This window comes from Muscardinus avellanarius (genome assembly GCF_963383645.1).
Source record: "Muscardinus avellanarius genome assembly, chromosome: 22".
Classification (NCBI taxonomy): Eukaryota; Metazoa; Chordata; class Mammalia; order Rodentia; family Gliridae; genus Muscardinus; species Muscardinus avellanarius.
The window spans coordinates 1,097,002-1,122,929 of NC_137808.1; the positions used below are offsets into that span (position 1 = coordinate 1,097,002).

At 44.2% G+C, this 25,928-nt stretch overlaps 2 protein-coding genes across 2 annotated transcripts in view; both read right to left on the reverse strand.

Annotated features, from left to right (window-relative positions):
* The window catches only part of LOC308278394 (CCA tRNA nucleotidyltransferase 1, mitochondrial-like), a gene marked incomplete at both ends in the record, with an annotated part of 995,237 nt that overhangs the window by 732,933 nt on the left and 236,376 nt on the right, over window positions 1-25,928 (reverse strand).
* On the reverse strand, window positions 122-24,771 carry THUMPD3 (THUMP domain 3 tRNA guanosine methyltransferase; the record flags this gene model as incomplete). The annotated part of the gene is made up of 9 exons (XM_080718053.1): window positions 122-244; window positions 1,044-1,167; window positions 3,786-3,896; window positions 10,773-10,888; window positions 12,536-12,605; window positions 13,617-13,747; window positions 14,835-15,308; window positions 21,585-21,662; window positions 24,517-24,771. The coding sequence occupies 9 exons, from the start codon at window positions 24,769-24,771 to the stop codon at window positions 122-124; spliced, it is 1,482 nt and encodes a 493-aa protein (XP_080574179.1).

Below are 25,928 nucleotides of genomic sequence, written 5' to 3' on the forward strand. Positions count from 1 at the left end.
TTTGTTAATACTATTTTCTCTTAGAGCGAGTTCTTCATTGACGCTGCAGTGCGGAAAGTATCAACACTATTAATCATCTTCATCCTCTGCATTGCCAAGGACTTCCTCTTTCTCACCCTTGTCACGAAGGGTGAGCAAAAGCTTGAGACGTACGTTTCAGAAGATAAACTGCTGCGTGAAGACCCCCTATGTTCACCCAGACTGTATGCACCTTTCGCCATAAATGTCCCATTCCAGATAACGCCTGTGTACACACAAGAAGCACAGTAAAAATCAGATTTATAGTAGAAACAAACCGGGAATCCTAGTTGCCAGTTAAGAAACACTAGGGGAAGAAAAAATACAAACTCTATTCAAACCACTGTCCCCGAGTTTACCTTAAAATGATCTTAGGCCGGGCGTGGTGGTGCACGCGCTTGGGAGGCTGAGACAGGAGGATCAAAGCCAGCCTAAGCTACGTAGTGAGGCCCTGTTTCCAAATGAAATATGAAATAGGTCTGGGAGTAGAGCCCAGAGGTAGAAAGCCCCTGGGTTCCACCCCCAGTGCCACACACACAAAAAAAAGGATCTTAAGAGCTGGGTGTGGTTATAATACCAGCGCTTGGGAGGCTGAAACAGGAAAACTGCACAAGTTCAAAGCCAGCCTCAGCTACGTAGTGAGGCTGGTATCAAAGTAGTGAGACTCGCTGGGCGTGGTGGGCACGCTTGTCACCCCCACGCTTGGGAGGCAGAGACAGGAGGATCGCGCAGGTTCGAAGCCAGCGGCGCGCGCTGGCTTAGGAGACCCTGTTTCCAAATAAAAAAATGTAAAAATGGGTCTGGGAGTGTAGCCCGGAGTTAGAAGGGCTTCCAGGAACCCCAGTACCACCAAAAAAAAAAAAAAAGTAGTGAGCCCCTGTTTCCAAATAAAGTATAAAATAGGTCTGGGAGTATAGCCCGGAGGTAGATAGCCCCTGGGTTCCACCCTCAGTACCACATACATACAGAAAAATCAAAGGGTCCCAAGTTGCCAGAGGCTGCGAGTTTAGGCTGATGCACAGCACCTTTGTAAAGCATTTCTTGTCCTGAGTAAGTAGTGCAGCTCGGCCTGTCCCTGGTCTACACACTCGGCTCATCTCCCATAAGCAAGCTGGGTAAAGATTCCAGTTTGTCTTCTTGGAGCCCATCCTATAAAAAAAGGTTTGATTAGACAACCACTTACTGTTTCAAAATCTAGAACTAGCCAGGCGTGGTGGCGGCACACCCTTGTAATTCCAGTGCTTGGGAGGCTGAAACAGGGAGATCACAGGTTTGTGGCCAGTCTCAACTATTCAGTGAGGCCCTCCACAACTTAGACCCTGTTTCAAGATAAAATATGCTGGGCGTGGTGGCACATGCTTGTAATCTCAGCATTTGGGGGGCTGAGACAGGAGGACCCGAGTTGAGTTCGCAGCCAGCCTCAGCTACTTAGTGAGGCCCTCTGCAACTCAGTGAGACCCCATTTCAAAACAAAGAATAAAAAAAGGGCTGGAGTATATGTAGCTCAGAGAAAGAATGTCCACTGAGTTCTATCCCCAGCACCAAAAAAATTAAAAATAGAGCTAGGGGTAGAGCTCAGAAGTAGAATGCCCCTGGATCAAATCCCCAGTATCCCCCCCCCAAATAAATAAAAATAAAAGAATTAAAACAGAGATAAGGAGTGAGCCGGGCGTGGTGGCGCACGCTTGTAATCCCAGCATTTGGGAGGCTGAGACCCGGAGGATCATAGTTCGGGGACAGCCTCAGCTACAGTGAGGCCCTCTGCGACTCAGTGAGACCCTGTTTCAAACTAAAGAATAAAAAATAAGGCTGGGGGTGTAGCTCAGAGGTTGAATGCCCCTGGGTTCCATGCCCAGTACCACCAAAAAAATAAAATAAAATAAAATCTAAGACTGCATTAAAACTTCTAAAAATCTAAGACTGCAATCAAAACTTCATGCATCCTGAGGGATAAAAAGTTGCCTTTTAGAAGCCAGAGCTTTGACATTATATGCCAATGAAATTAACTAGAACAGTAAACCGCTTAGCATTTTACTTAAAAAAAATTGTGTAGCTGGCCGGGCGTGGTGGCACACACTTGTAATCCCAGCATTTGGGAGGCTGAAACAGGATGATTGCGGTTCAGAACAGCCTCAGCTACTTGGTGAGGCCCTCCGCAACTCGGTGAGGCCTTGTTTCAAAATAAAGAATAAACAAATTGGGCACGGGGTGTAGCTCGGGCGTGGTGGTGCACACTTATAATCCCAGCATTTGAGGGGCTGAGACCAGAGGATGGAGGTTCACACACAGCCTCAGCTACTTAGTGAGGCCCTTTGCAACTCAGTGAGACCTGGTTTCAAAATAAAAAGAATAAAAAACAGGGCATGGGGTGTAGCTCGGAGGTCGATTGCCCCTGGGTTCCATCCCCAGACCCGCAAAAAAAAAAAAACAAAAAAAAAACACCAACTTTTTTGGACTACTTTTAATACTACTAGGGATTGAAACCAGGGTCATTGAACCTACCATGCCTGGCATAACTATTACTTATTATTTATTTAGCCACTGCGGATTGTCAGGCATTCAACCTCCAAGCTATAGCCCTAATCTAATTTATTTTTATTATTGAAATAGGGTCTCACTAGGTTGATGAGAATCTCACTACCTGCTGAAGCTGTCCTCAAGACTGCAATCCTCTTCTCACCTCCTCCCAAGTACTGGGATTACAAGTATGCATCTAGCTCATTTTTATTTTTTGTGGTGCTGGGGGTTAAACCCAAGGGCATTCTATCTCTGAGCTACATCCCCAGTCCTATTTTATTGTTTGTTTACTTATTTACTTATTTAATTTTGGTGATACTGGGGGTGGAACCCAAGGGCCTTCTACCTCCAGGATACACACCCAGACCTATTTCATATCTTATTTGGAAACAGGGTCTCACTAAGTTGCTGAGAGCCTCACTCAGTAGCTGAGGCTGGCTTCGAACCCGCGCGATCCTCCTGTTTCAGCCTCCCAAGTGCGGGGATTACCTAGCTCATGGTGCACACTTGGAATCCCAGTATTTGGGAGGCTGAGACAGGAGGATCGCAGTTCGAGGACAGCCTCAGTACAGTGAGGCCCTTTGCAACTCAGTGAGACCCTGTTTCGAAAAAAAGAATAAAAAATAGGGCTGGGGGTATAGCTTGTAGGTAGAATGCCTGTGGGTTCCATCCATAGTACTGAAGAAAGAAGAAAGAAAGAAAGAAAGAAAGAAAGAAAGAAAGAAAGAAAGAAAGAAAGAAAAAAAGAAAAAGAAAGAAAGAGAATGAGCAGGGCTGGAGGTATAGCTCAGAGGTAGAATGGCCTTGGGTTCAATCTCTAGTCACACACACACACACACACACACACACAACCCACCCACCCACCAACTTCCTGGCTGGTTGTGATGCAAGCATGCCTGCAATCCCACAGGTTCAAGGCCAGCCTCAGCAACTTTGATCCAGTCTCAAAATAAAACACAGAATAAGCAGGCGTGGTGATGCACACCTGTAATAAATCCCCGTGCTCGGGAGGCTGAGACAGGATCACACAGGTTGAAGCCGCCTCCGCTACTGAGTGAGGCCCTCAGCAACTCAGTGAGACCCTGTATTTAAATAAATTATTAAAAAAATAGGGCTGGAGGTAGAAAGCCCCTGGGTTCCACCCCCCAGTACCACCAAAACAAAACAAAAAACCAGAATAGGGTGTCGGTAGAATGCCCTGGGCTCAATCCCTATGTTTACCACCCCCCAAGAAAAAGCTTCAGCCCTACCTTTTTCCAAATGGCATATCCGTTACAATGACATCCACGGAGCCAGTCCTCAGTGGGAGACAGCAGATGTCCCACTGAACCGCATCAATGGCCAAGCCGCAGGGTGCTTTGCTGTGGGAACATTGCGCATGTGCGTCAACATACTCAGAAGTGTGAACGTGTTAGGGGAAAAAAACTTTTCTAAGAAGCGACTGCTATAGCAAAGAATAAATGCTAAGAGTGACAATGAAGACCAACAATCCAATTTTTTCATTTTTTATTTTTTGTGGTCCTGGGTGTGAAACCCAGGGGCTTTCTACCTCCAAGCTATACTCCCAGACCTATTTTATACTTTATTTGGAAACAGGGTGTCACTAAGTTCCTGAGACCCTAAGTAGCTGAGGCTGCCTTCGAACCTGTGTGATCCTCCTGTCTCAGCCTCCCAAGCGCGGGGATTACAAGCGTGCGCCACCACGCCTGGCAACGATCCAATTATTTATTTATTTAATTTTTGTGGTACTGGGATGGAACCCAGAGGCTTTCTACCTCCGAGCTATACTCCCAGACCTATTTTATATTTTATTTGGAAACAGGGTCTCACTAAGTTGCTGAGGCTGGCTTTGAACCTGTGCGATCCTCCTGTCTCAGCCTCCCAAGTGCTGGGATTACAAGCGTGCGCCACCACGCCCGGCTAACATCCAATTTTTAAAAAATAACAAATTGTGTTGAGGCATCCTGTAATTCTAGTATTTGGGAAACTAAGATAAGAGGATCACAGGTTCAAGGCCAGCCTCAGCTATGTAGCAAGACCCCTAGCAAGGGCTGGGCGTGTAACCTGGAGGTAGAAGGCACCTGGGGTTTCATTCCTAGTACCAAAAAAGAAAAAAGGAAAAAAAAAAAAACTGAGAAAAAAAAATTTTTTAAAGGGCCGGGCAAGCCAGGCGTGGTGGCGCATACTTGTAATCCTGGCATTGGGGAGGCTGAGACAGGAGGATCGTGGTTTGTGGACAGCCTCAGCTACTTAGTAAGGTATTTTGCAACTCAGTAAGACCCTGTTTCAAAATAAAGAATAAAAAAATAGGGCAGGGGGTATAGCTCAGAGGTTGAATGCCCCTGGGTTCCATCCTCCCCAGACCCACAAAAATAAATAAATAAATAAATGGCCATGCACAGTGGCGCACACTTGGATTCCCAGTACTTGGGAGGCTTAGACAGGAGGATCAAAGGTTCACAGCGACTGAGTGAGGCTCTCAGAAACTTAATAAGGCCCTGTTTCTAAATAAAAAATGAAGCCAGGCATGGTGGTATATAGTTTTAATCACAGCATTCGGGAGGCTGAGGAGACAGGAGGAAGGTGGTTCAAGGACAGCCTCGGCTACTAAGTGAGACCCTGTTTCAAAATAAGAATCAAAAAACAAAAGGGCTGGGAGTGTAGCGCAGAGGTAGAATGCCCCTGGGTTCCATCCCAGGTACTGCAAAAGCAATTAAACAAATAAATGAGTATGAATGGGTACCATGAAACAGGGCTGACGGTGTATGTAGCTCGGGGCAGAATGCCCGGGGTCCAATCCCCAGCACCGCAATGACAAAGCCATGTAGAATGAAAGCCTAGTCACCCAATAAAACTATTACAGCAGCTACATCAAAATCCTGTAAGCAAATTTGAAAAAACAGTTGCTTTTCAAGCGATCAACACCTGTTTCCTCTACCATTGGGGGAAAAAACAAATTAGGGGCTGCTGAGCTTGTTGCAACGAACTGCAAGAGACAACTTCACTTTGTGTGTGTGTGATATCAAGATTAAACCCAGGAGCACTCTACCTCTGAGTTCCACACCCAGCTGGATTTTTTTTTAATTTTTAAAATTTTTTTTGCAGTACTGGGGATGGAACCCAGAGGCATTCAACCTCTGAGCGACACCCCTAGCCCTCGTTTTTATTTTTCTTTATTTTGAAACGGGGTCTCACTGAGTTGCAAAGGGCCTCATTAAGTAGCGGAGGCTGGCTGTGAACCATGATCCTCCTGTCTCAGCCTCTTGAATGCTGGGATGCCAATCATGAGTGACCACGCCCAGGTTTTTATTCCTTATTTTTTATTTATTTATTTATTTTTTTGGTGGTCCTGGGGTTCCTGGAAGCCCTTCTACCTCCGGGCTATACTCCCAGACCTAGTTTTACATTTTTATTTGGAAACAGGGTCTCCTAAGCCAGCGCGCGCGGCTAGCTTCGAACCTGCGCGATCCTCCTGTCTCCGCCTCCCAAGCGCGGGGATTACAAGCGTGCACCAACACGCCCGGCTTTTATTATTATTATTATTATTATTATTATTATTATATTTTTGGGGGAGGTACTAGGGATGAAACCCTTCTACCTCCGGGCTACACTCCCAGTCCTATTTTACATTTTTATTTGGAAACAGGGTCTCCTAAACCAGCGCGCGCGGCTGGCTTCGAACCTGCGCGCTCCTCCTGTCTCCGCCTCCCCAGCGCGGGGATGACGAGCGTGCGCCACCACGCCCGGCCTTTATTCCTTATTTTGAACTGGGGTCTCACTAAGTAGCTGAGGCTGGCCACGAACTGCGACCCTCCCGTCTCAGCTTCCTAAGTACTGGGTTTACAAGCATGTGCCACCTAGCCCAGCTCAACTTCACATCCTTAAAGTTGATAAGGAATGTGCTGATGAAAAGATGACAGACGCTAAAGGGTCTGCAGGCTGAAGACCAGCCGGGCGTGGCGGCGGCGCGCGCGCGTATTCCCAGCATGTGGGAGGCTGAGACCTGAGGATCACACAGGTTCGAAGCCAGCCTCAGCTACTGAGTGAGGCCCTCTGCAACTCAGTGAGAGCGGGTTTCAAAATAAAAAATAGGGCAGGGGGTGTAGCTTAGAGGCCCAATGCCCCTGGGTTCCACCCCAGACCCGCAAAAAAATAAAAAATAAAAAAAAAGGCTGAAGGACTTCCGGGAAGATGGCGACCGAGAAAAGCGGGGCTTAAGAGCCCCGCTAACAACAAATCTCCATTACTACAAAATCAGCGCCTTTCAAAGCCAGAAAACAACATCACCAGGAAAACAAAAAAATCACCAGGCTCCAGAGAGAAAGCGGACTGAGAACAGAGCCACAGAGGAGATCCTCACGCCCGAGGAAGCGGCTTCACGCCCGAGGACGCGGCAGCAGCCATACTGCCGGCGGCACCGGCGAGTTCACGGGACGGCCACATCAAGCCGAGGGGAGCCGCTGCGGAACAGCCAGGCGGGATTTCTCGGCGCAGGAAGCATCTAAAGCTCGCAGTGGCTGAGCTCAGCACACGCTGCAGGGATTCAGAGTGGAAATCAAAACCAAGAAAAAAAAACGCCAGCCCCACAGCCGAGGGCGTAGCAGCGGCGCCATATTGCCACCGGCGGCAGCAGCAGAGAATTCACCGAATCCAGTACAGCTACATCTGCGTACTCAAGAACAGTGAGTCAAATTGCGGGCTCCAGAGGAGAAATCCCAGTACTGTACTCACTGGGACTTGACCCAGTGGGAGAGGGGCGGTGGCAGTGATATTACACCATAGGAGAACGTGCAACCAGGCACCCCCCACAGTCTAAAGCAGCCTCTATCGACTCTCTGGGTCGGAGACTCTGTGATACAACCCAGTAAAGGAGTAGTGGGGTCTGAGATACTACAGACTCGAGATCCAGAACACCTTAAGTGAAGTCATAGTGACCCAAGGGAAGAACCCAGAGAAGGCACAAACTTCCGAAATCATGGGAAAGAGGAATAATACTAGAGCAATCAATGCTCACAACCCCACAACATCAGAACCCGATAAAACTGAAAATCAGAGATTTCTAGAAGATCAAATCAGGAAAATAACTGTAGAAATAATAGAGGTGCTTCGAAAAGAACTCAGAGAGAGCCAAAAAGAGATAAAGGATGCAATTAATGAAGTAAAGGCCTCAATTCAAAGCACAAACAACCGATTAGAACACATGGAGAACAGAATCTCGCTCTTAGAAGATAATCATTCCAAAAATGAATGCATAATTTCTAATCTAGAAAAAAATATCCGACAGCAGGAATCTGATATTGAAGAAATATGGGCCCATTTTAAGAGAGCTAACCTAAGAATAATTGGAATAGAGGAGGGAAAAGAAAGTGAAACCAAAGGGATCAACAATCTCTTCAAGGAAGTAATAGCAGAAAATTTTCCAGACATAGAGCAAGAGGTCGATACGCAGGTCCAGGAAACTTATAGAACTCCCTTTAGACAGGATCAGAGAAGAGGATCCCCACGCCATATAATTGTCAAAATGACCAATGTGGAAGCCAAGCAGAGAATCCTAAAGGCAACAAAAGCAAAGGGCCAAGTGACATTCAGAGGCAAACCAATTAGAATCACTCCAGACTTCCCAAACCAAGTTATGAGAGCCAGAAGGGCTTGGAGTAACATATTCCCAATTTTGAAAGAAAACAACTTCCAGCCAAAAATTTCCTACCCAGAAAAACTTTCTATCAAATTAGATGGAGAAATAAGAAGCTTCCATGACAAACAGAAACTGAAGGAATTTATGTCTTCAAAACCAGCGCTAGAGAAAATACTCAAAGAGATTAACTACAAAGAAGAAATAGATAACACACATCAGAACTAGAGAAACAAGATTTTCCATCCAACAGACAACTAAGATTGGTTATCTGTGGAGATTCATTATTTATGTTAGTCTTTTACCTATCTCTAAAGGGTATTGTTTGCCTTTATTGTTTGTTAATTTTTAGGATTTCTAGTTGGAATATTAATATACCTTCAGATATAGCATTTGGAAATATTTTATCCCATTCTATTAGTAACTGTTAACTCTGTTTACATTGTCTTTGGATATACAATATGTTTTTTATTTTTTTAGGGAGTCTGTATCCTCTTCTGTTGCCTGTGCCATTGAAATCATAACCAAGAAATCACTGCCAATTTCAATGTTGTGAGGTTTTATAACCCAGATTTTCTCCTAAAAGTTTATAGTCTTAAGATTTATATTTAGGTCTTTTATCTATTTTGAGTTAATATTTGTATATGGGATTAGGTAAGGGTCCAATTTTATTCTTTTCCATGTAATTATTATTTTTCAATAATATTTAGTTAAAAGATTATTATTCCCACCACCAAATGTTCGTGGAAACCTTGTCAAAAATAACTTGACAATATAGGGAAGAATTTAGCTCTAGGCTTTTAGTTAACTCCAATGGTTTATATATCTGCCTTTAGAATATTACTACACTGTTTCAATTATTGTAGCTTTATATGGCTTGAAATCAGAAAATATACATCTTCTAGCTTTGTTTTTTTCAAGATCGTTGTGGGTACCTAGAGTCCATATTCCATATTAGGATACTTTTTTTTCTGAAAAATAAATATATAAATATATGATAGTTTCACCTAAAAAATAGAAAAAAAATATTAAAAAAAAAAAAAAAAAAAAAAGGCTGAAGACCCACGCTGACCAACCAGGTAGTGACAAGCGGCCTGAGGACACACAGCGGGCACGCACACAGGAATACTTCCCATGTTAAATAGAAAATATGGGCTGGGCGTGGGGGCGCTCGCTGGTAATCCCAGTACTTGGGAAGCTGAGACACGAGGCTCACAAGTTCGAGGTCATTCTCAGAACTGAGAAACCTCAGTAACCTAGTGAGACCCTTTCTCCAAACAAAAACACAAAAAGGGCTAGGGATACAGCTTGGAAGTATTATTTCTGTTTATTTTGAGACCGGATCTCACTCAGTTGAAAGTTTCACTATTTGTCCTCAAGCCTGCAATCCTCCTGTCTCAGCCTCCCACACACTGAGATGATAAACGTACACTACCATGCTCAGCTAAATCTTTTTTTTTTTTTTTTGGTGGTACTGGGGTGGAACCCAGAGGCTTTCTACCTCTGGGCTATACTCCCAGACCTTTTTATATTTTATTTGGAAACAGGGTCTCACTGAGTTGCTGAGAGCCTCACTCAGTAGCTGAGGCTGGCTTCGAACCTGTGCGATCCTCCTGTCTCAGCCTCCCAAGCGCAGGGAATACAAGCGTGCCCACCGCGCCCGGCTCAGTTAAATCTTTTATATGTGTTACATTCTGTTTTCCCTCACGTTTCCAAAGTATACTTTTTTAGACTTTTATTTATTTTTTAAGTTTTGGGGATTGAGCCCAGGGGCATTCTACTAACATATACTCCCAGCCCTCTTTATTTATTTTTTTGTTTTGAAACAGGGTCTTGTGAGCCTGTTTCCAAATAAAAATAAATAGGCCTGGAGGTATAGCTCAGAGTTGGAATGCCCATGTGTTCAATCCCCAGATCCACAAAAGAAACAGGGTCTCACTGGTTTGCTGAGTCTTGCTACTTGCTGAGGCTGTTCTCGAACCTGTGATCATCCTGTCTCTCCGCCTCCCACATACTAGGATAAGTGAAGTAACACAATGTTCAATTTTGTCACAATTCACTGGACACACACACACACACACACACACACACACACACACACATTTTGCAGTACTGGGGATGGAACCCAGGGGCATTCTACCTCCAAGCTATATCCCTAGCCCTATTTTTTATTTTTTATTCTGAAACAGGGTCTCACTTAGTTACAAAGGGCTTAAGTAGCTGAGGCTGTGCTCGAACCTAGATCCTCCTGTCTCAGCCTCCCAAATGCTGGGATTACAAGTGTGCGCCACCATGCCCAGCTTCACTGGGGATATTAACTCATAAATTCAACATTAAAAGTGATTAAAAGATGCCATAAAAGGCCAGGCATGGTGGCACACGCTTGTAATCCCCGCACTTTGGAGGCTGAGACAGGAGGATCACACAGGTTTGAAGCAGCCTCAGCTACTTAACGAGGCTCTCAGCTACTTAGTGAGACCCTGTGTCCAAATATAAAAATAAAAAAGATAGGTCTGGGAGTAAAGTCCGGAGGTAGAAAAGCCCCTGGGTTCCACCTCCAGTACCACACACACAAAACCAAGCCATAAAATCTCTGCAACTTTACCCTTCTTTATCTTGGCTCTTGTTCAGTAAAGAGGAGATGTTACTTGCTGTTCTTTTCATAGCCATTGGATTATTATCTCCAGCAATATGATAACAGAAAGACCATTCCGTTGCCCCCTAAAAGACAAAAATTTTTTCTTGAAACAGAAGTAACAAATTACCAAAGAGAAAATTATTTCAGTCACTTGACAATAAAGAAGGTCTACCAGGTGCGGTGGTGCACACCTATAATCCCAGTGCTTCGGAGGCTGAGAAGATGATCACAAGTTCAACAACTGCCTTAGCAATGTGGCAAGACTCGGCAAACCAGGGAGACTCTCTTTCAAAACAAAAAGGGTCTAGAGTGTAGCCCAGAAGTAGAATGCCCTGGGTTCAATCTCCAGTACCAAAAAAAAAAAAAAAAAAAAAAGCCACCTCAAATAGAACTGACTCAATCACCTACCTATAAGCCTTTGGACTGTGACTTTATATAATCTGATCTGCTGAAATATTTAACAGTTTCAAAATAAAATTCTACTTCTTCAGCATGACAGGTTCTTTTGTTTGTTTGCGGTATGGGGATGAAATGTTGGGGCATTCAACCTCCGAGCTACATGCCCAGTCCTATTTTATTCTTTACTTTGAAGCAGGGTCTCACTGAGTTGCACAGGGCCGCACTAAGTAGCCGAGGCTGGCTGCGAACCGCGATCCTCGGTTCACTTAGAAAACTTCTACTTAGAAAATCCTTTTCAGGCTGACACAGGAGGACTGCATGTTTGAGGACAGCCTCATACTTTCACCAACAAAGTAAGATCCTGTTTCAAAAATAAATACAAAGTCAGGCGTGGTGGCGCACACTTGTAATCCCGGTACTTGGGAGGCTGAGACAGGAAGATCACAGGTTCAAAGCCAGCCTTGCCAACTTAGCAAGGGCCTCAGCAACCTAACGAGACCCTGGTTCCAAATAAGAAATACAATCAGAGCAGGAGTGCACCTTGGAGGTAGAATATCTTTGGGGTCCATCCCTAGTGCCAGAACAACAACAAACGACTAGAAGTAGAGATGGGGGCCATGGGCGGTGGCGCACAATTGTAATCCCAGCATCACGGTTTGCAGACCGCCTCAGCTACTTAGGCCCTCTGCAACTTAGCGGGACCTTGTTTCAAAAAATAAAGAATAAAAAATAGGGCAGGGGGTGTAGCTTGGAGGTAGAATGCCCCTGGGTTCCATCCTCAGTACCGCAAAAAAAAAAGAAAAGAGAGTACAGCTTGGAGGTAGAATGCCCATGGGCTCAACCCCCAGTACCACAAGAAAAAAAAAAATAATAACTTTCCAGTTCTTGCTTTGCTTTATACTACTTTTATCCTTCCTCTCAACAAGCCTTGTCACTTAGCCAGGAAAGAACGAAACAAAACAAAACAAAAAAACCGGGCATGGTGACACGTGCTTATAATCCCATATTCCCAGCATTTGGGAGGCTTAGAAGGTAAGATCCAGGTTCGCAGCCAGCCTTAGCTACTTAGTGAGGCCCTTTACAACTCAGTGAGACCCTGTTTCAAAGTAAATAAAAAATAGGGCTGAGGGTATAGCTTGGAGGGTCTCACCAAGTTGCTGAGAGCCTCACTAAGTAGCTGAGGCTGGCCTCGAACCTGCACGATCCTCCTGTCTCAGCCTCCCAAGCGCGGGGATTACAAGCGTGCGCCACCATGCCCGGCTTGTTATGTCTAATTTGCCCAATAGGTCTCGAACATTCTGGATGTATCATGCGCTTATCTAAGTTATTACCTCTATTGGTATTGCCCCTGTTCCACACATTGGATCAACTATTATATCAGTAGGTTGAGGTGCACAGAGCCTGGAGAAAAGAGAAACAAAAATAAGAAATAGCCTATGTTAAGAGGCTCAACTAAAGCCAAAGCTCCCACAATGACAATTTCTAAAGCTAAAGATCATTATCACATTGGAAAGAAGACCGATCTATAGCCATTTAAACAATAAATTTGGTGCCAGGCGTGGCGGCGCACACTTGTGATCCCAGTATTCGGGAGGCAGAGAACTCTGGGGTCTCACTGAGTTGCACAGGGCCTCACTAAGTAGCTGAGGCTGTCCACGAACCCGGATCCTCCTGGTCAGCCTCTCAAATGCTGGGATTATAAGCATGCGCCACCATGCCTGGCTCACAAAATACATGTGTAATTTCAAAATAAAAAATAAAATAGGGCTAGAGGTAAAGGAAGCAGAACACCTCTGTGTTCAATCTCTGATATCATGCATACACAAAAGAGAGGTAGATGAAAACTAGCATTCTAATTTTTTTTTTAAAGATTTAAAGAAGTTTATTAAAAGATAGAAATGCAGAGGATAGGTTCAGCTCCATACCAGACTGGCATGGAGGGGTGACTTGAATGAATACACCCTCATTCTAATTTTAAAATCGAGAAAATTGAAAATTGAAAGACGTGCTGGGTGTGGTGGTGTACACGCTTGTCATCCCAGCATTCGGGAGGCCGAGACCGGAGGATCACGGTTCACAGCCAGCCTCAGCTACTTAGTGAGGCCCTCTATCAATATAAAGAATAAAAAAATAGGGCAGGGGGTGGAGCTCGGAGGTTGGATGCCCCTGGATTCCAACCCCAGATCCACAAAAAAAAGAAGAGAAATGAAAGATGTGATATTTTCAGGATCAAGAAAAGAAGACTGGATATAGATGTATTATGTTATCCACCCCACCCCAAAATCAGTGGTACTGGGGATTGAACCCAGGGCACTGCAAGCACTTTTACCACTGGGCTACATCCCTGCCCCCAAAATCAGCGTTTTGAAGGTAATATCCGAAGCAAGTCTCTGCTTGAATCCATTCTCTTACCTGAGCATCCCGTAGGCAAGGGTGGACCTAAGAGTAGTGGGTCCAAAATGTGTGATGTTTCTGCGGTGGAGGCTCTCCTCCGTGAGCGCGATGCCCACGATGACTTCACTGTCGTGGATGTTCAAGAGGACCTACGGTGAAGTTACAGGGACTTCTAAGCCTCTTCAAACTGCATTTGGTATTGTGTGTGTGTGTGTGTAGTACTGGAAATGAAATCCAGGGTCATTCTACCTCTGAGCTCCACCCCCAGCCCTATTTTTAATTTATTTATTTATTTTTGCGGTACTGGGGATGGAACCCAGGGGCAGTTGACCTCCGAGCTCCACCCCCAGCCCTATTTTTTTATTCTTTATTTGAAACAGAGTCTCACTGACTTACAAAGGGCTTCACTAAATAGCTGAGGCTGTCCTAGAACTGCAATCCTCCATCTCAGCCTCCCAAATGCTGGAATTGTTACAAGAATGAGCCACCACACCAGGCCTGGGTTTTTTCTTTATTTTGAAACACAGTTTCACTAAGTTGTAGAGTACCTCACTAAGTGGCTGAGGCTGGCCCGTGAACCTCTTAACCATCTTGTCTCAGCCTCCCAAATGCTGGGATTACAAGCATGCACCACCACGTCCGGCTTGTATTTTTTAATTCTTAAACAGGGTCTCACTAGGTTGCTGAGAATCTCTCTACACTGCTGAGGCTGGCTTTGAACCTGTGATCCTCCTGTCTTAGCCTCCTAAGTACTGGGATTATAGGTGTGCACTGGCTTGCCCAGAGCACCAAATACTTTTTATGTATCATCTCTCTTTTTTTTTGGTGGTGGTACTAGGGTTCCTGGAAGCCCTCTACCTCCGGGCTACACTCCCAGACTTATTTTATATTTTTTATATTTGGAAACAGAGTCTCTTAAGCCAGCGCGGCTGGTTTCGAACCTGCGTGCTCCTCCTGTCTCCGCCTCCCAAGCATAAGGATTACAAGTGTGCGTCACCACTCCTGGCTGTATCATTTCATTTAACCTTCAAAATATACTGCCTGCCCTTGAAACACAAGCTCAGATAATCTTGTCCAACATTACACAGCTGTGGAGTCAATCTGGACCCAATTTATGGGTCTTCACATCCGACTCGCTCTGTCACCTCAGTTTAACTGTCCCTGCTAACTGGCTTAGAATGAAAAGTCTCCACATCGGTGACAACTTTCTCGAATCCTCACAGAGCTGGCACCTACCTCCACGTCGAAGTTGGTCATGTCGGCCTTCCACTGAAAATGCTCTTGGACCGCACCCCCGAAATCTCGCGCAGCCTCGTTGGAGGTGAAGCAGTGCCCCTCTCCTGCCCGGCTGCACGTGACTCTGAACTTGAGCACGCGCGGCTCCGTGTCCTCTCTTAAGGCGTCCTCCATCTCGTCTTGGCACGCCGCCACGTCGTCGCCTACCAACGTGGACACCTCCTCCTTGATGGCCAGGTTTTCGTAGTAGTCTAGGATGTGCGAGTCTAAACACTTGCAGGTGAGCTCGTTCACACCCGGCTCGTCTACTTTGTCTCCTTGTCCATTAGCAATCTTCCCTTTAACTGAATTCTGATTTATCTTTTTGCGCTTTGTCTTCTTTTTCTTGAAACTCCTGTTAATTTCCCAGGCCTCTAACGGGTCTGCCCACGGGAGTTTTCCAGCCAAGTCTTCAAAATCCTTTAGAATTTCTTCCTATGAAAGACAGAAAATGAAACCCATTCACTTTTCACCACTTTAATCACACAAATAAACCCCTACTCTGCTTACAGACTAATCATTCCATTAGATGTGGGGGAATGCATATCAAGAGAAAATAGTGCCTGCAATTAAGGAAATTCAAACCTCAATGAGAAATTAGGACATATAAACATTAGACTACTAACAATAACAGAAGACGGACTGGAAGATCAGAAGCAGGGTTTTGTAAACCGGGCACGGGCACACATGCATGTAATCCAAGTACTTGGGAGGCTGAGACGGGAAGATCACAGGTTCAAAGACAACCTAAGCTATTTAGTAAAGCTCTCAGCAACTTAGCAAGATCCTATTTCCAAATTAAAAAAAAAAGAGGATAGAGGGTATAGCTCAGTGATAAAAAAGAAAAAGAAAAGAAAAAGAAAAGAAGAAACTCAGCCTAGTGTAACCCCTGCACCATCTTAGAGCAGCACTGCAGGACCACGCTCTTCCCCACTGTGCCCCTCATCATTAAATGACAAGTTAATAGCACATTCAGAGAGCACGATCCACTTAAGAATCCTCCCAAGTCATTCCTTAACTGTTTTATTTTCTGGAAGTGCTTAGCACTATCAGAGGAGTCTAGGTCTCTCCCTGTTCCCCCTCGGGGCTCCTCCCAGAACATAAATGCCCCGTGGAAGGACCTTATCTGCCTTGACCTTTGCTATAACCGACACACCTAGAACAGCATTGCCTTATAAAAGGTGGTCATAAATAGCTACCAGACAACATGTGATCACGTGTGGAAAGGGGAAGTGCGGAGTAATGCTGCCAAATGTAACTACTCAAACACATTTATGTATTTATTTATTTACTGTGGTACTGGGGGTGGAACCCCGGGGCTTTTCTATCTCAGAGCTATACTCCCAGATCTATTTTATACTTTGTTTGAAAACAGGGTCTCACTAAGTTGCAGAGGGCCTCACTAAGTAAGCCGAGGCTGGCTTCGAACCTGTGCCATCCTCCTGTCCTAGCTTCACAAACACTGGGATTATAAACATGTTGGGATTATAAGCATGTTCCACCACACCTGGCTAACTACTGAAATATAAACTGAACGCTGGGCGTGGCAGCGCATGCTTGTAATCCCAGTATTTGGGAGGCTGAGACAGGAGGATCTCAGTTCACGGACAGCCTCAGCTACTTAGTGAAGCCCTATGCAACTCAGTAGACCCTGTTTCTTTTCTTTTCTTTTCTTTTTGGTGGTACTGGGGGTGGTTCCCAGAGGCTTTCTACCTCCGAGCTATACTCCCAGACCTTTTTTATATTTTATCTGGAAACAGGGTCTCACTGAGTTGCTGAGAGCCTCACTAAGTAGCTGAGGCTGGCTTGGAACCTGTGCAATCCTCCTGTCTCAGCCTCCCAAGCGCGGGGATTACAAACGTGCACCACCACGCCTGGCTAACCCTGTTTCAAAATAAAGAATGAAAAATAGGAGCCAGGCATGGTGGCGCACGCCAGTAATCCTAGCATTTGGGAGGTTAAGACCATACTACAGCCTTAGCTACTTAATGAGGCCCTCGACAACTTAGTGAGACCCTGTTTCAAAATAAAGAATAAAAAACAGGGCAGGGAGTGTAGCTCGAGGTCAAATGCCCCCGGTTGCATCCCCAGACCTGAAAAAAAAAAGGAAAGAATAAAATATAAAATATAGAGCTGAAGGTATAACATGGAGGTAGAATGCCCCTCAGTACTGCAAAAAATATTTAAATTGAGCCCTCCTCATTTCACACACTAACATCTAGTGTTAGCATATTGGACACAGAGATACAGAACATTTCCACTGGAAAGTTCTATTACATGGCACTGGTACTGACAGATGTGCTACTAAAGAACTAAACAGACACGAGTACTGACCAAGGGAACTGAAACCTGGTCATGGGAGGGAAATCTCTGCTACTTACTGGGAACCTACTCAAATAATGTCAAATCCAGAGTCAGCAAACTCAACGCTAATTACAAATAACTTTCTCATAAAGGCCCTTTAGCGTGTAATTCCAGTGACTCGAGAAGCTGAGGCAGGAGGATTGTAAGACTGAAGCCATCCTGGCCAACTAAGTAACCCTGAGGTGGGCAGAGTTAGGAAGACAGAGAGTTGTCCCTGGGTAGCTCTTAGAAATTCATCCCAAGCCAGGCCTGGCGGTGCACTCTTGTAATCCCAGCATTCTGGAGGCTGAGACTGGAGGACAGCAGTTCATGGACAGCCTCAGCTACTTAGTGAGGCTCTCCACAACTTAGTGAGACCCTGTTTCAAAATAAAGAATAAAAAATAGGATAAGGGGTGTAGTTCGAGGGTCGATGCCCCTGGGTTCCATCCCGAGACTAGCAAAAAAAAAAAAAAAAAAAAAAAAAAAAAAAATAGAGCTGGGTGTGGTGACAACCGCTTGTCATCCCAGCATTGGGAAGGCTGAGACAGGAGGATCACAGTTCGTGGACAGCCTCAGCTACTTAGTGAGACCCTTTGCGACTCAGTCAGACCTTGTTTCAAAATATAAAACATAAAATTAGGCTGGGGTGTAGCTAGGAGATAGAATGCCCCTGGGTTCGACCCCCCCAAAAAAAGGTATAGAATTTGCACATAACCTACACATATCATCTCTAGATTACTTGTCGTACCTGATGCTATAGAAATGGTTATTGTATTGCTTATAAAATAATGACAAGAAAATAAGTGTGTACATATTCAGTATAGACTAATTTTTTTTTTTTTTTTTTTTTTGGTACTGGGGATGGAGCCCAAGGGCTTTCTACCTCTGGGCTACACCTCCAGACCTATTTTATATTTTATTTGGAAACAGGGTCTCACTTAGTTGCTGAGAGCCTCACTAAGCTGCTGAGGCTGGCTTCGAACCTGCGATCCTCCTGTCTCAGCCTCCCAAGTGCAGGGATTACAAGTGTGTGCCACCACGCTGGGCTAGACTAAAATTTTTTTCAATTATTTTCAATCTACAGTTGACTGAATCTAAATGGATACAGAGGGCAACTATGTTCTCCTTTGGAATAACTTTGAAGCAAGGAGAAGAAAAGGTTAGTAGTATGGAAATTATACCTCAATAAAGCCATTAAACAAAAAGGAAGAGGAAGCAGGAAGAACTAGAAGTCATTTATCCGCAAACATGTGATCATGATTGTGTCACACCAGGGTTTTTTCCTGCTGACCTTGAACACCTTCAAGACTTCTCCCACCAAAAGAGCCACTTATACATAGCAGGTCCAACAGAAACATCCTCATTAAAAGACAAGCAATTGAGCCAGGCATGGTGGGGCACACTTGTAATCCCATTATTTGAGAGGCTGAGACAGGAGGACTGCAGTTCGCAGACAGCCTCAGCTACTCAGTGAGGCCCTCTGCAACTCAGTGAGACCCTGTTTCAAAATAAAGAATAAAAATAGGGCTGGGGGTGGAGCTCGGAGGTAGAATGCCCTTGGGTTCAATAACCGGTACCACAAAAACCAAAACAAAAATAAAAAGAGCAATTATTGAAATTTAGCACAGGATTTACATGAAAGTAAAAAAAGGAAAACAGGAAACAGACAAAAAGCAGTAATGGAGCCGAGAACAGTGGCGCAAACCTGTAATCCCAACGCTTGGGGAGCTGATGCGAGGTTGGAGGTTCAAGGCCAGCCTCAGCAATTTAGCAAGACTATGTTCAAAACAAAAAGTAACATATCAAAGGCAATCACTAAGCCAAATATGAGAAGGAAGAAAGGCAAAAGGAAGAGAGTGGGAATTGGGAAGGGCTAAATGAGTGGTGTGTGCATGTATGCCTCTACCATCGTGTACCCCATTAAGATGTATGACTACGGCTGGGCGTGGTGGTGCACACTTGTCATCCCAGCATTTGGGAGGCTGAGACCAGAGGATTGCGGTTCCCGGCCAGCCCCAGCTACTTAGTGAGGCCCTCGGCAACTTGGTGAGACCCTGTTTCAAGATAAAAAGTAAAAAATAGGGCAAGTATAGCTCTGAGGTCTAATGCCCTTGGGTTCCATCCCCAGATCCAAATAAATAAATAAATAAATAAATAAAGTAAGGCTGGAGGTGTAGCTCAGAGGTAGAGTGTCTCTGGGTTCAATCCCAAATTGAAGGTATAGCTTGAAGGCAGAACACCTCTAGCCAGTATAAAAACAAAACAAAAAAACCAGGAAGTCTAAAGGGTTATAATACTTTATAATACTGGTAGTTCAAAGTTACATTTGTAGCTAATAAAGTTTTAATCTATTTTCATTGTTTCAGGTCTGGTGTTTTGTTGTTTCTTTGGGCTTTTTTGCCGGTCTGAGGATGGAATCCAGGGGCATTCTACCTCCAAGCTATACCCCCTTTCCTATTATTTTTATTCCTTAATTTGAAACCAGGTCTCACTGAGTTGCCGAGGACCTAAGTAGCTGAGGCTGTCCGCGAATCGCGATCCTCGTCTCAGCCTCCCGAATGCTGGGATTACAAGCGTGCCCACCACGCCCGGCCAGCTCCAGTGTTTGGTTTCTGTGGTACTAGAGATTCGAACCTATGATCCAGTTTTAGCCTCCCAAGTATTGGGATTACAAGCATGTGCCAGCATGCCTAGATTATTATTGTTTTTTTGTTGAAACAAAGTCTCACTAAGTAACGGAGGACCTCATTACATTGGACACTGCTGAAGGTGGCCTACAGCCTTCCATCCACCTGTTTTAGCCTCCCAAGTACTGGGATTACAGGTGTGCACCATCCACCACGCCCAGCTGGTTGTATTTTCTCCAGGTTGTGAGTTCTTATCAGCGTGACTCATGTTTGAATATGTACTGAATATCACCCTGTTGGAAATGAAAAAGAATTAGGCAGCATATCATAGGTGCCTTAAGAAAGATGAATTCTAAGGGAGTAACACTGAACGAAATGTTTTTAAGCATCTGATTCTGTAAACATGACCAAAAAGGGATGTAGAAAAAACCTGAAGTCTTACTGTGATCTATTTTCAACTTTCAGCTTAAGAAGCAGCTGAACATTTAGAACTCAAATGCTAAATACATGGTGGAGACAAAGCTGTTGTCCTAACGACTAAAGGATTTTAAAATACTACTTTGGCTTTGTTTCAAAAACTAAAATTAAGTTGGGCATGGTGGTGCACGTTTGTAATCCCAGCATTTGAAAGGCTGAGACAGGAGGATCAGCAGGTTCGAGGCCAGTCTCCGGTACTTAAGTCCCTCTGCAACTTATGAGACCCTGTTTCAAAAATAAGGAATAAAAAATAGGGATAGGGGTGTATTTCAGAGGTAAAATGCCCTTGGGTTCAATCCCCAGGAGCACAGAAAATAAAAAGGAAGGAAGGAAAATAGGGCTAGTAGTAGAGCTCCGAGATAAAACTGTCATCCTCCTGTCTTAGCCTCCCAAGTACTGGGATTATAGGTGTGCACCACCATGCCTAGCTCAAGACTGATTTTGTGTGTGTGTGTGTGTGTGTGTGTGTGTGTGTGTGTTACTGGGGATGAAACACAGTGGCATTCTACCTCCAAAATACTCTCCTAGCCCTACTTTTAATTCTTTATTTTGAATTAGGGTCTCACTGAGTTGCAAAGGGACTAAGTTGCTGAGGCTGGCAGCGATCAGTGATCCTCCTGTCTCAGCCTCCACCAAATGCTGGGATTACAAGCGTGCGCCACCATGCCCAGCTCCCAGAGCTATTTTTTTATTCTTTATTTTCAAACAGGATCTCATTGAGTTGCAGAGGGCTTCGCTAAGTAGCTAGGGCTGGCTGTGAACCTGCGATCCTCCTGTCTCAGCCTCCCAAGTACTAGGATTATAAGTGTGTACCACCACGCCTGGCTTCATAACTGATTTTTTTTTTGGGGGGGATGGAACCCAGGGGCATTCAACCTCTATACCCCCCGCCCTATTTTTTATTCTTTATTTTGAAACAGAGTCTCACTAAGTTGACGAGGGCCTCACTACGAAGCTGAGGCCGTTTGCAAACTCAATCTTCTGGTCTCAGCCTCCTGAATGCAGGGATTACAAGCGTGCGCCACCATGCCTGGCCCAAAATTGGTTTTTAAAAGCAACTTTTTAGATTTGCCATTAGGAAAACCTCTGGATTTTACTGTGGGAAAAAAGGTTGCCATTATTTATTAAAAGAGGAGGGGCTGGGAGTATGGCTCAGTGGAGAGCATGTACCTAGCGACAGTAATGCTACATAATAAACAGACTGTAGAGAGCAGAAATGTATCTTTGAGGAGGGAAATCAGTGTCAGGTGTGAGGAACTCACCTTTGTGTCCTTAAAATGGTAATCTTTAAGCTCCTGAACAACCACAAATAAATTATCAACTGACCTTAGGCAGTGAACCTGGGGAGAAAAACAAATGTTAGAAACAAATTCTGAAAAAACTTTTTTTTTTTTTTGGTGGTACTGGGGGTGGAAGCCAGAGGCTTTCTACCTCTGGGCTATACTCCCAGACCTTTTTTATTTATTTTATTTTTAGTGGTTCTGGGGTTCCTGGAAGCCCTTCTACCTCCAGGCTACACTCCCAGGCCCATTTTTTATATTTTTATTTGGAAACAGGGTCTCTTAAGCCAGCGCAGCTGGCTTTGAACCTGTGTGATCCTCCTGTCTCTGCCTCCCAAGTGCGGGGATTACAAGCGTGCACCACCACGCCCGGCTAACCTTTTTTATATATTTTTTGGAAACAGGGTCTCACTAAGTTGCTGAAAGCCTCACTAAGTAGCTGAGGCTGGCTTCGAACCTGTGCGATCCTCCTGTCTCAGCCTCCCAAGCGCGGGGATTACAAGCGTGTGCCACCACGCCCGGCATTGAAAAAACTTTTTAATAACATAAACTATCAACAATATAAGAAGCAGGGCTCGGTGTGGTGGCGCATGCTTGTAATCCCAGCATTCAGGAGGTGGAGACAGGAGGATCGCAGTTCTAGGACAGCCTCAGCTACTTAGCAAGGCCCTTCACAAGTCAATAAAACCCTGTTTCAAAAAATAAAACTAAGCCGGGTGTGGTGGTGCACGCTTGTAATCCCTAGCATGCTTGGGAGGCAGACAGGAGGATCTCGCAGGTTCGAAGCCAGCCTCGCTGGCTTAAGAGACCCTGTTTTCAAATAAAATATAAAATAGGTCTGGGAGTGTAGCCTGGAGGTAGAAGGGTTCCACCCCCAGTACCACCACCAAAATAAAATATAAAAAAGACTAAAAAAAAAAAAAAAAAAAAAAAGTACAATGTAGCTCAGAGGTAGAATACCCCTGGTTCAATCCCCAGTACACCACAGAAAGAAAGAAAGAAAGAAAGAAAGAAAGAAAGAAAGAAAGAAAGAAAGAAAGAAAGAAAGAAAGAAAGAGAGAGCCAGCGAGCCGGGCGTGGTGGCGCACGCTTGTAATCCCCGCGCTTGGGAGGCAGAGACAGGAGGATCGCGCTGGCTTAGGAGACCCTGTTTCCAAATATAAAAATGTAAAAATAGGTCTGGGAGTGTAGCCCGGAGGTAGAAGGGCTTCCAGGAACCCCAGTACCACCAAAAAAAAAAAAAAAAAAGAAAGAAAGAAAGGTATAATAATTCTAAGGTACCTGATAGCTATACTTTGTATTAAAAATTTCCTATCTCTCTAGCCTCCCTGTTTTGGTTACCCATCAGCTTTTACTTTTCCTATAAAAAGAGGAGAGATTGAAGAATATAAGCCTAAAACTGTTATGTAGGCAACACAGGTTTGGGAGGTAGGAAAAACAAACACAGCACTCAAGTGGAGCTGTCACGCTTCCCTCATGACCCTGGATGGCGTCATCTGCGGCCGCGACTAAGCGCAGGCTGAGCTCCAGTGATGGTGGGAACTTCTTACTCTTCCCAGCTCAACCATGCAAGAAGATAACCGCAGTAACTATCTCCAAACTACCAGATACAAAACTCTTCTTCCAATTCATCTGCAAACGTTTCCTGGGTGCTCATTATATGTGAAGAGCTTGGGATATACTAGCAAAACAAACCGGACAGAAGTAATGCCCTCATGTTGCTTTCGTGGTAATGAGATGCACCTTCGCTCTAGTAACAGTGGGGTGGTAGGCCAGGTGTGGTGGCACATACTTGTAATCCCCGCACTTTGCAGGGGAGACAGGAGGATGGCAAGTCAGGGATAGCCTCAGCTACTTACAGAAACTGTGCAGCTGGGTGAGACCTTTCAAAATAAAGAATAAAAAATAGGGCGGGGATGTAGAATGTCCCTGGGTTCAATCCCTGGTACAACACACACACACACACACACACACACAGTGGGATGGCAGTTTGCTGGTCTTTACCTCTCTTTTTTTTTTGGTGGTACTGGGAGGTTCCTGGAAACCCTTCTATCTCCGGGCTACACTCCCAGACCTATTTTTTTTTTTATAGATCTTTATTTGGAAACAGGATCTCTTAAGCCAGCTAGGCTGGCTTTGAAATTGCAAGATCCTCCTGTCTCCACCTCCCAAGCATGGGGATTACAAGCGTGCGCCACCACGCCAGAACGACTTTGCAAAAAAACAAAAACAAAACAAAACAGCTGGACGTGGTGGTGCACACTTGCCATCCCAGCATTTGTGAGGCTGAGACCAGAGGACCGCGGTTTGTGGACAGCCTCAGCTATTTAGTGAGGCCCTCTGCAACTTTGTGAGACCCTGTTTCAAAATAAAGAATAAAAACTAGGGCAGGGGGTGTAGCTTGGAGGTCGAATGCCCCCAGGTTGCATCCCCAGACCCACAAAAAAAAAAAAAAAAAAAATAGTGTTGAAAGTATAGCTCAGAGGTAAAATGCCCCCAAGTTCCATCCCCAGTACTGCGCAAAAAATAATATGATAATTAATTAAAAAATATATATTTAAAATATATTATTTAATATATTATTAAATATATTATTAAATAAAATATATTATTTAATATATTTAAATAATATAATTAAAATATATATATAATAAAATATATAGTTTGCTATATATAAATATAGCAAACTAATTATATATAAATTTATATATTTAACTAATTATATATATAAATTTATATGTATATAATTATAGCAAACTTACAAATCAGTATCCAACAGAAAATGCAGTAATACTTGACAATCACCTGATCTGGGACAGAGCAAAAAGTCAAAGGGATTCCAGAAGGATCTGTAGACCAGAAAGCAAGCATAAAACCAGTTTAAAAGCTATTCTAAATGTTGCTTAGTTCAAACCTGAGCCAGACTTTCCACTGGAATGTCAAAATATATCTTGCCCCGGTCTTTGCTGATTTTGCACGGCGACCCCAGCTTCTCTCTCACTTCATCTGCAGCTGTGAGCTCAAAGCCGGTGGGTACAGTGGCTCCAATGGTGACTTGGAATTGCTTGGGCTCACTTCGGAGGCTGCTTTCTGGCACGGGTACAAATCTCTGGTTGGTCTGAAGGTTTATATCCAGGAGTTGGTTAGTAGCTTCTTGAATGGCGGACATGTTAGCAATGTTTCCAAGATCTCTTTAAAAGCAATATAGAAAAGAAAAAGAAAGAAAGCCCAAATGTTTTCTTCTCATATTTCAAATATAATTAAGAACATCTTTGCAGGGTAGGAGCAAAATGGCAACACAATAATATAGCCATATTTGGTCACCACATCTAAGTATTCATCAAAGTTAAAACAATATAATAAGTAACAGCACAGAGTGCAGATTATAAGACATGATGTTATTATGAAACACACAACAGAATACTGAGTAAGAAAAGTAGACACACTGGAGTGTTTTCACAGGATGCAGTGTTTGATCTGGGGTCATCTATGTTGATAAAAATCCATCGCATACCTACAACAATGAACAGAACCATAAGCCTCTGGGCATGGTGGCTCATGCTTGTAATCCCAGCCTTTGGGAAGCTGAGACAGGAGGATCGCAGTTCGAGGACAGCCTCAGCTACTTAGGCCCTTTGCAACTATGTGAGACCGTGTTTCAAAATAAGGAATAAAATATAGGGCTGGGGATGTAACTCCATAGAACGCCTCTGGGTTCCATCCCTAGTACTGCAAAAAGAAAAAAAATGTAGCTACAGCATAATGAAATACATATTTGCATTTTATCCTTTTAACCAGCAATTAAGAGCATGGGGCTTTAGAGTTTTAGGTACACATAGATTTGAACTCTTCCACCATTCATAAGCTGAATTACCTAAAACAAATTAATTCTCACATGCTCTCAAAATGGGAATTTCTTTTTTTGTGTGTGTGTGGTACTGGGGGTGGAACCCAGAGGCTTTCAATTACAAGCCACCAAGCCAAGCATCAAAATGGGAATTAAATAACCACTCTCTCCTGAAATTGTTGGGAGATTTAAGTGAAAGTAGCACAATGCCAGGTCAGTGACTAAAACTTATTAATAGAAAGCCAGGCATGGTGGTGCACACTTGTAATCCCAGCGTTCGGGAGGCTGAGACAGGAGGATCACACAGGTTCGAAGACAGCCTCGGCTACTCAGTGAGGCTCTTAGCAACTTAGTGAGACCCTGTTTCCAAATAAAGTATGAAATAGGTCTGGGAGTACAGACCAAAGTTAGAAAAGCCCCTGGGTTCCACCCCCAGTACCACACACACAAAAAAAACCCCCAAATACACACACACACAC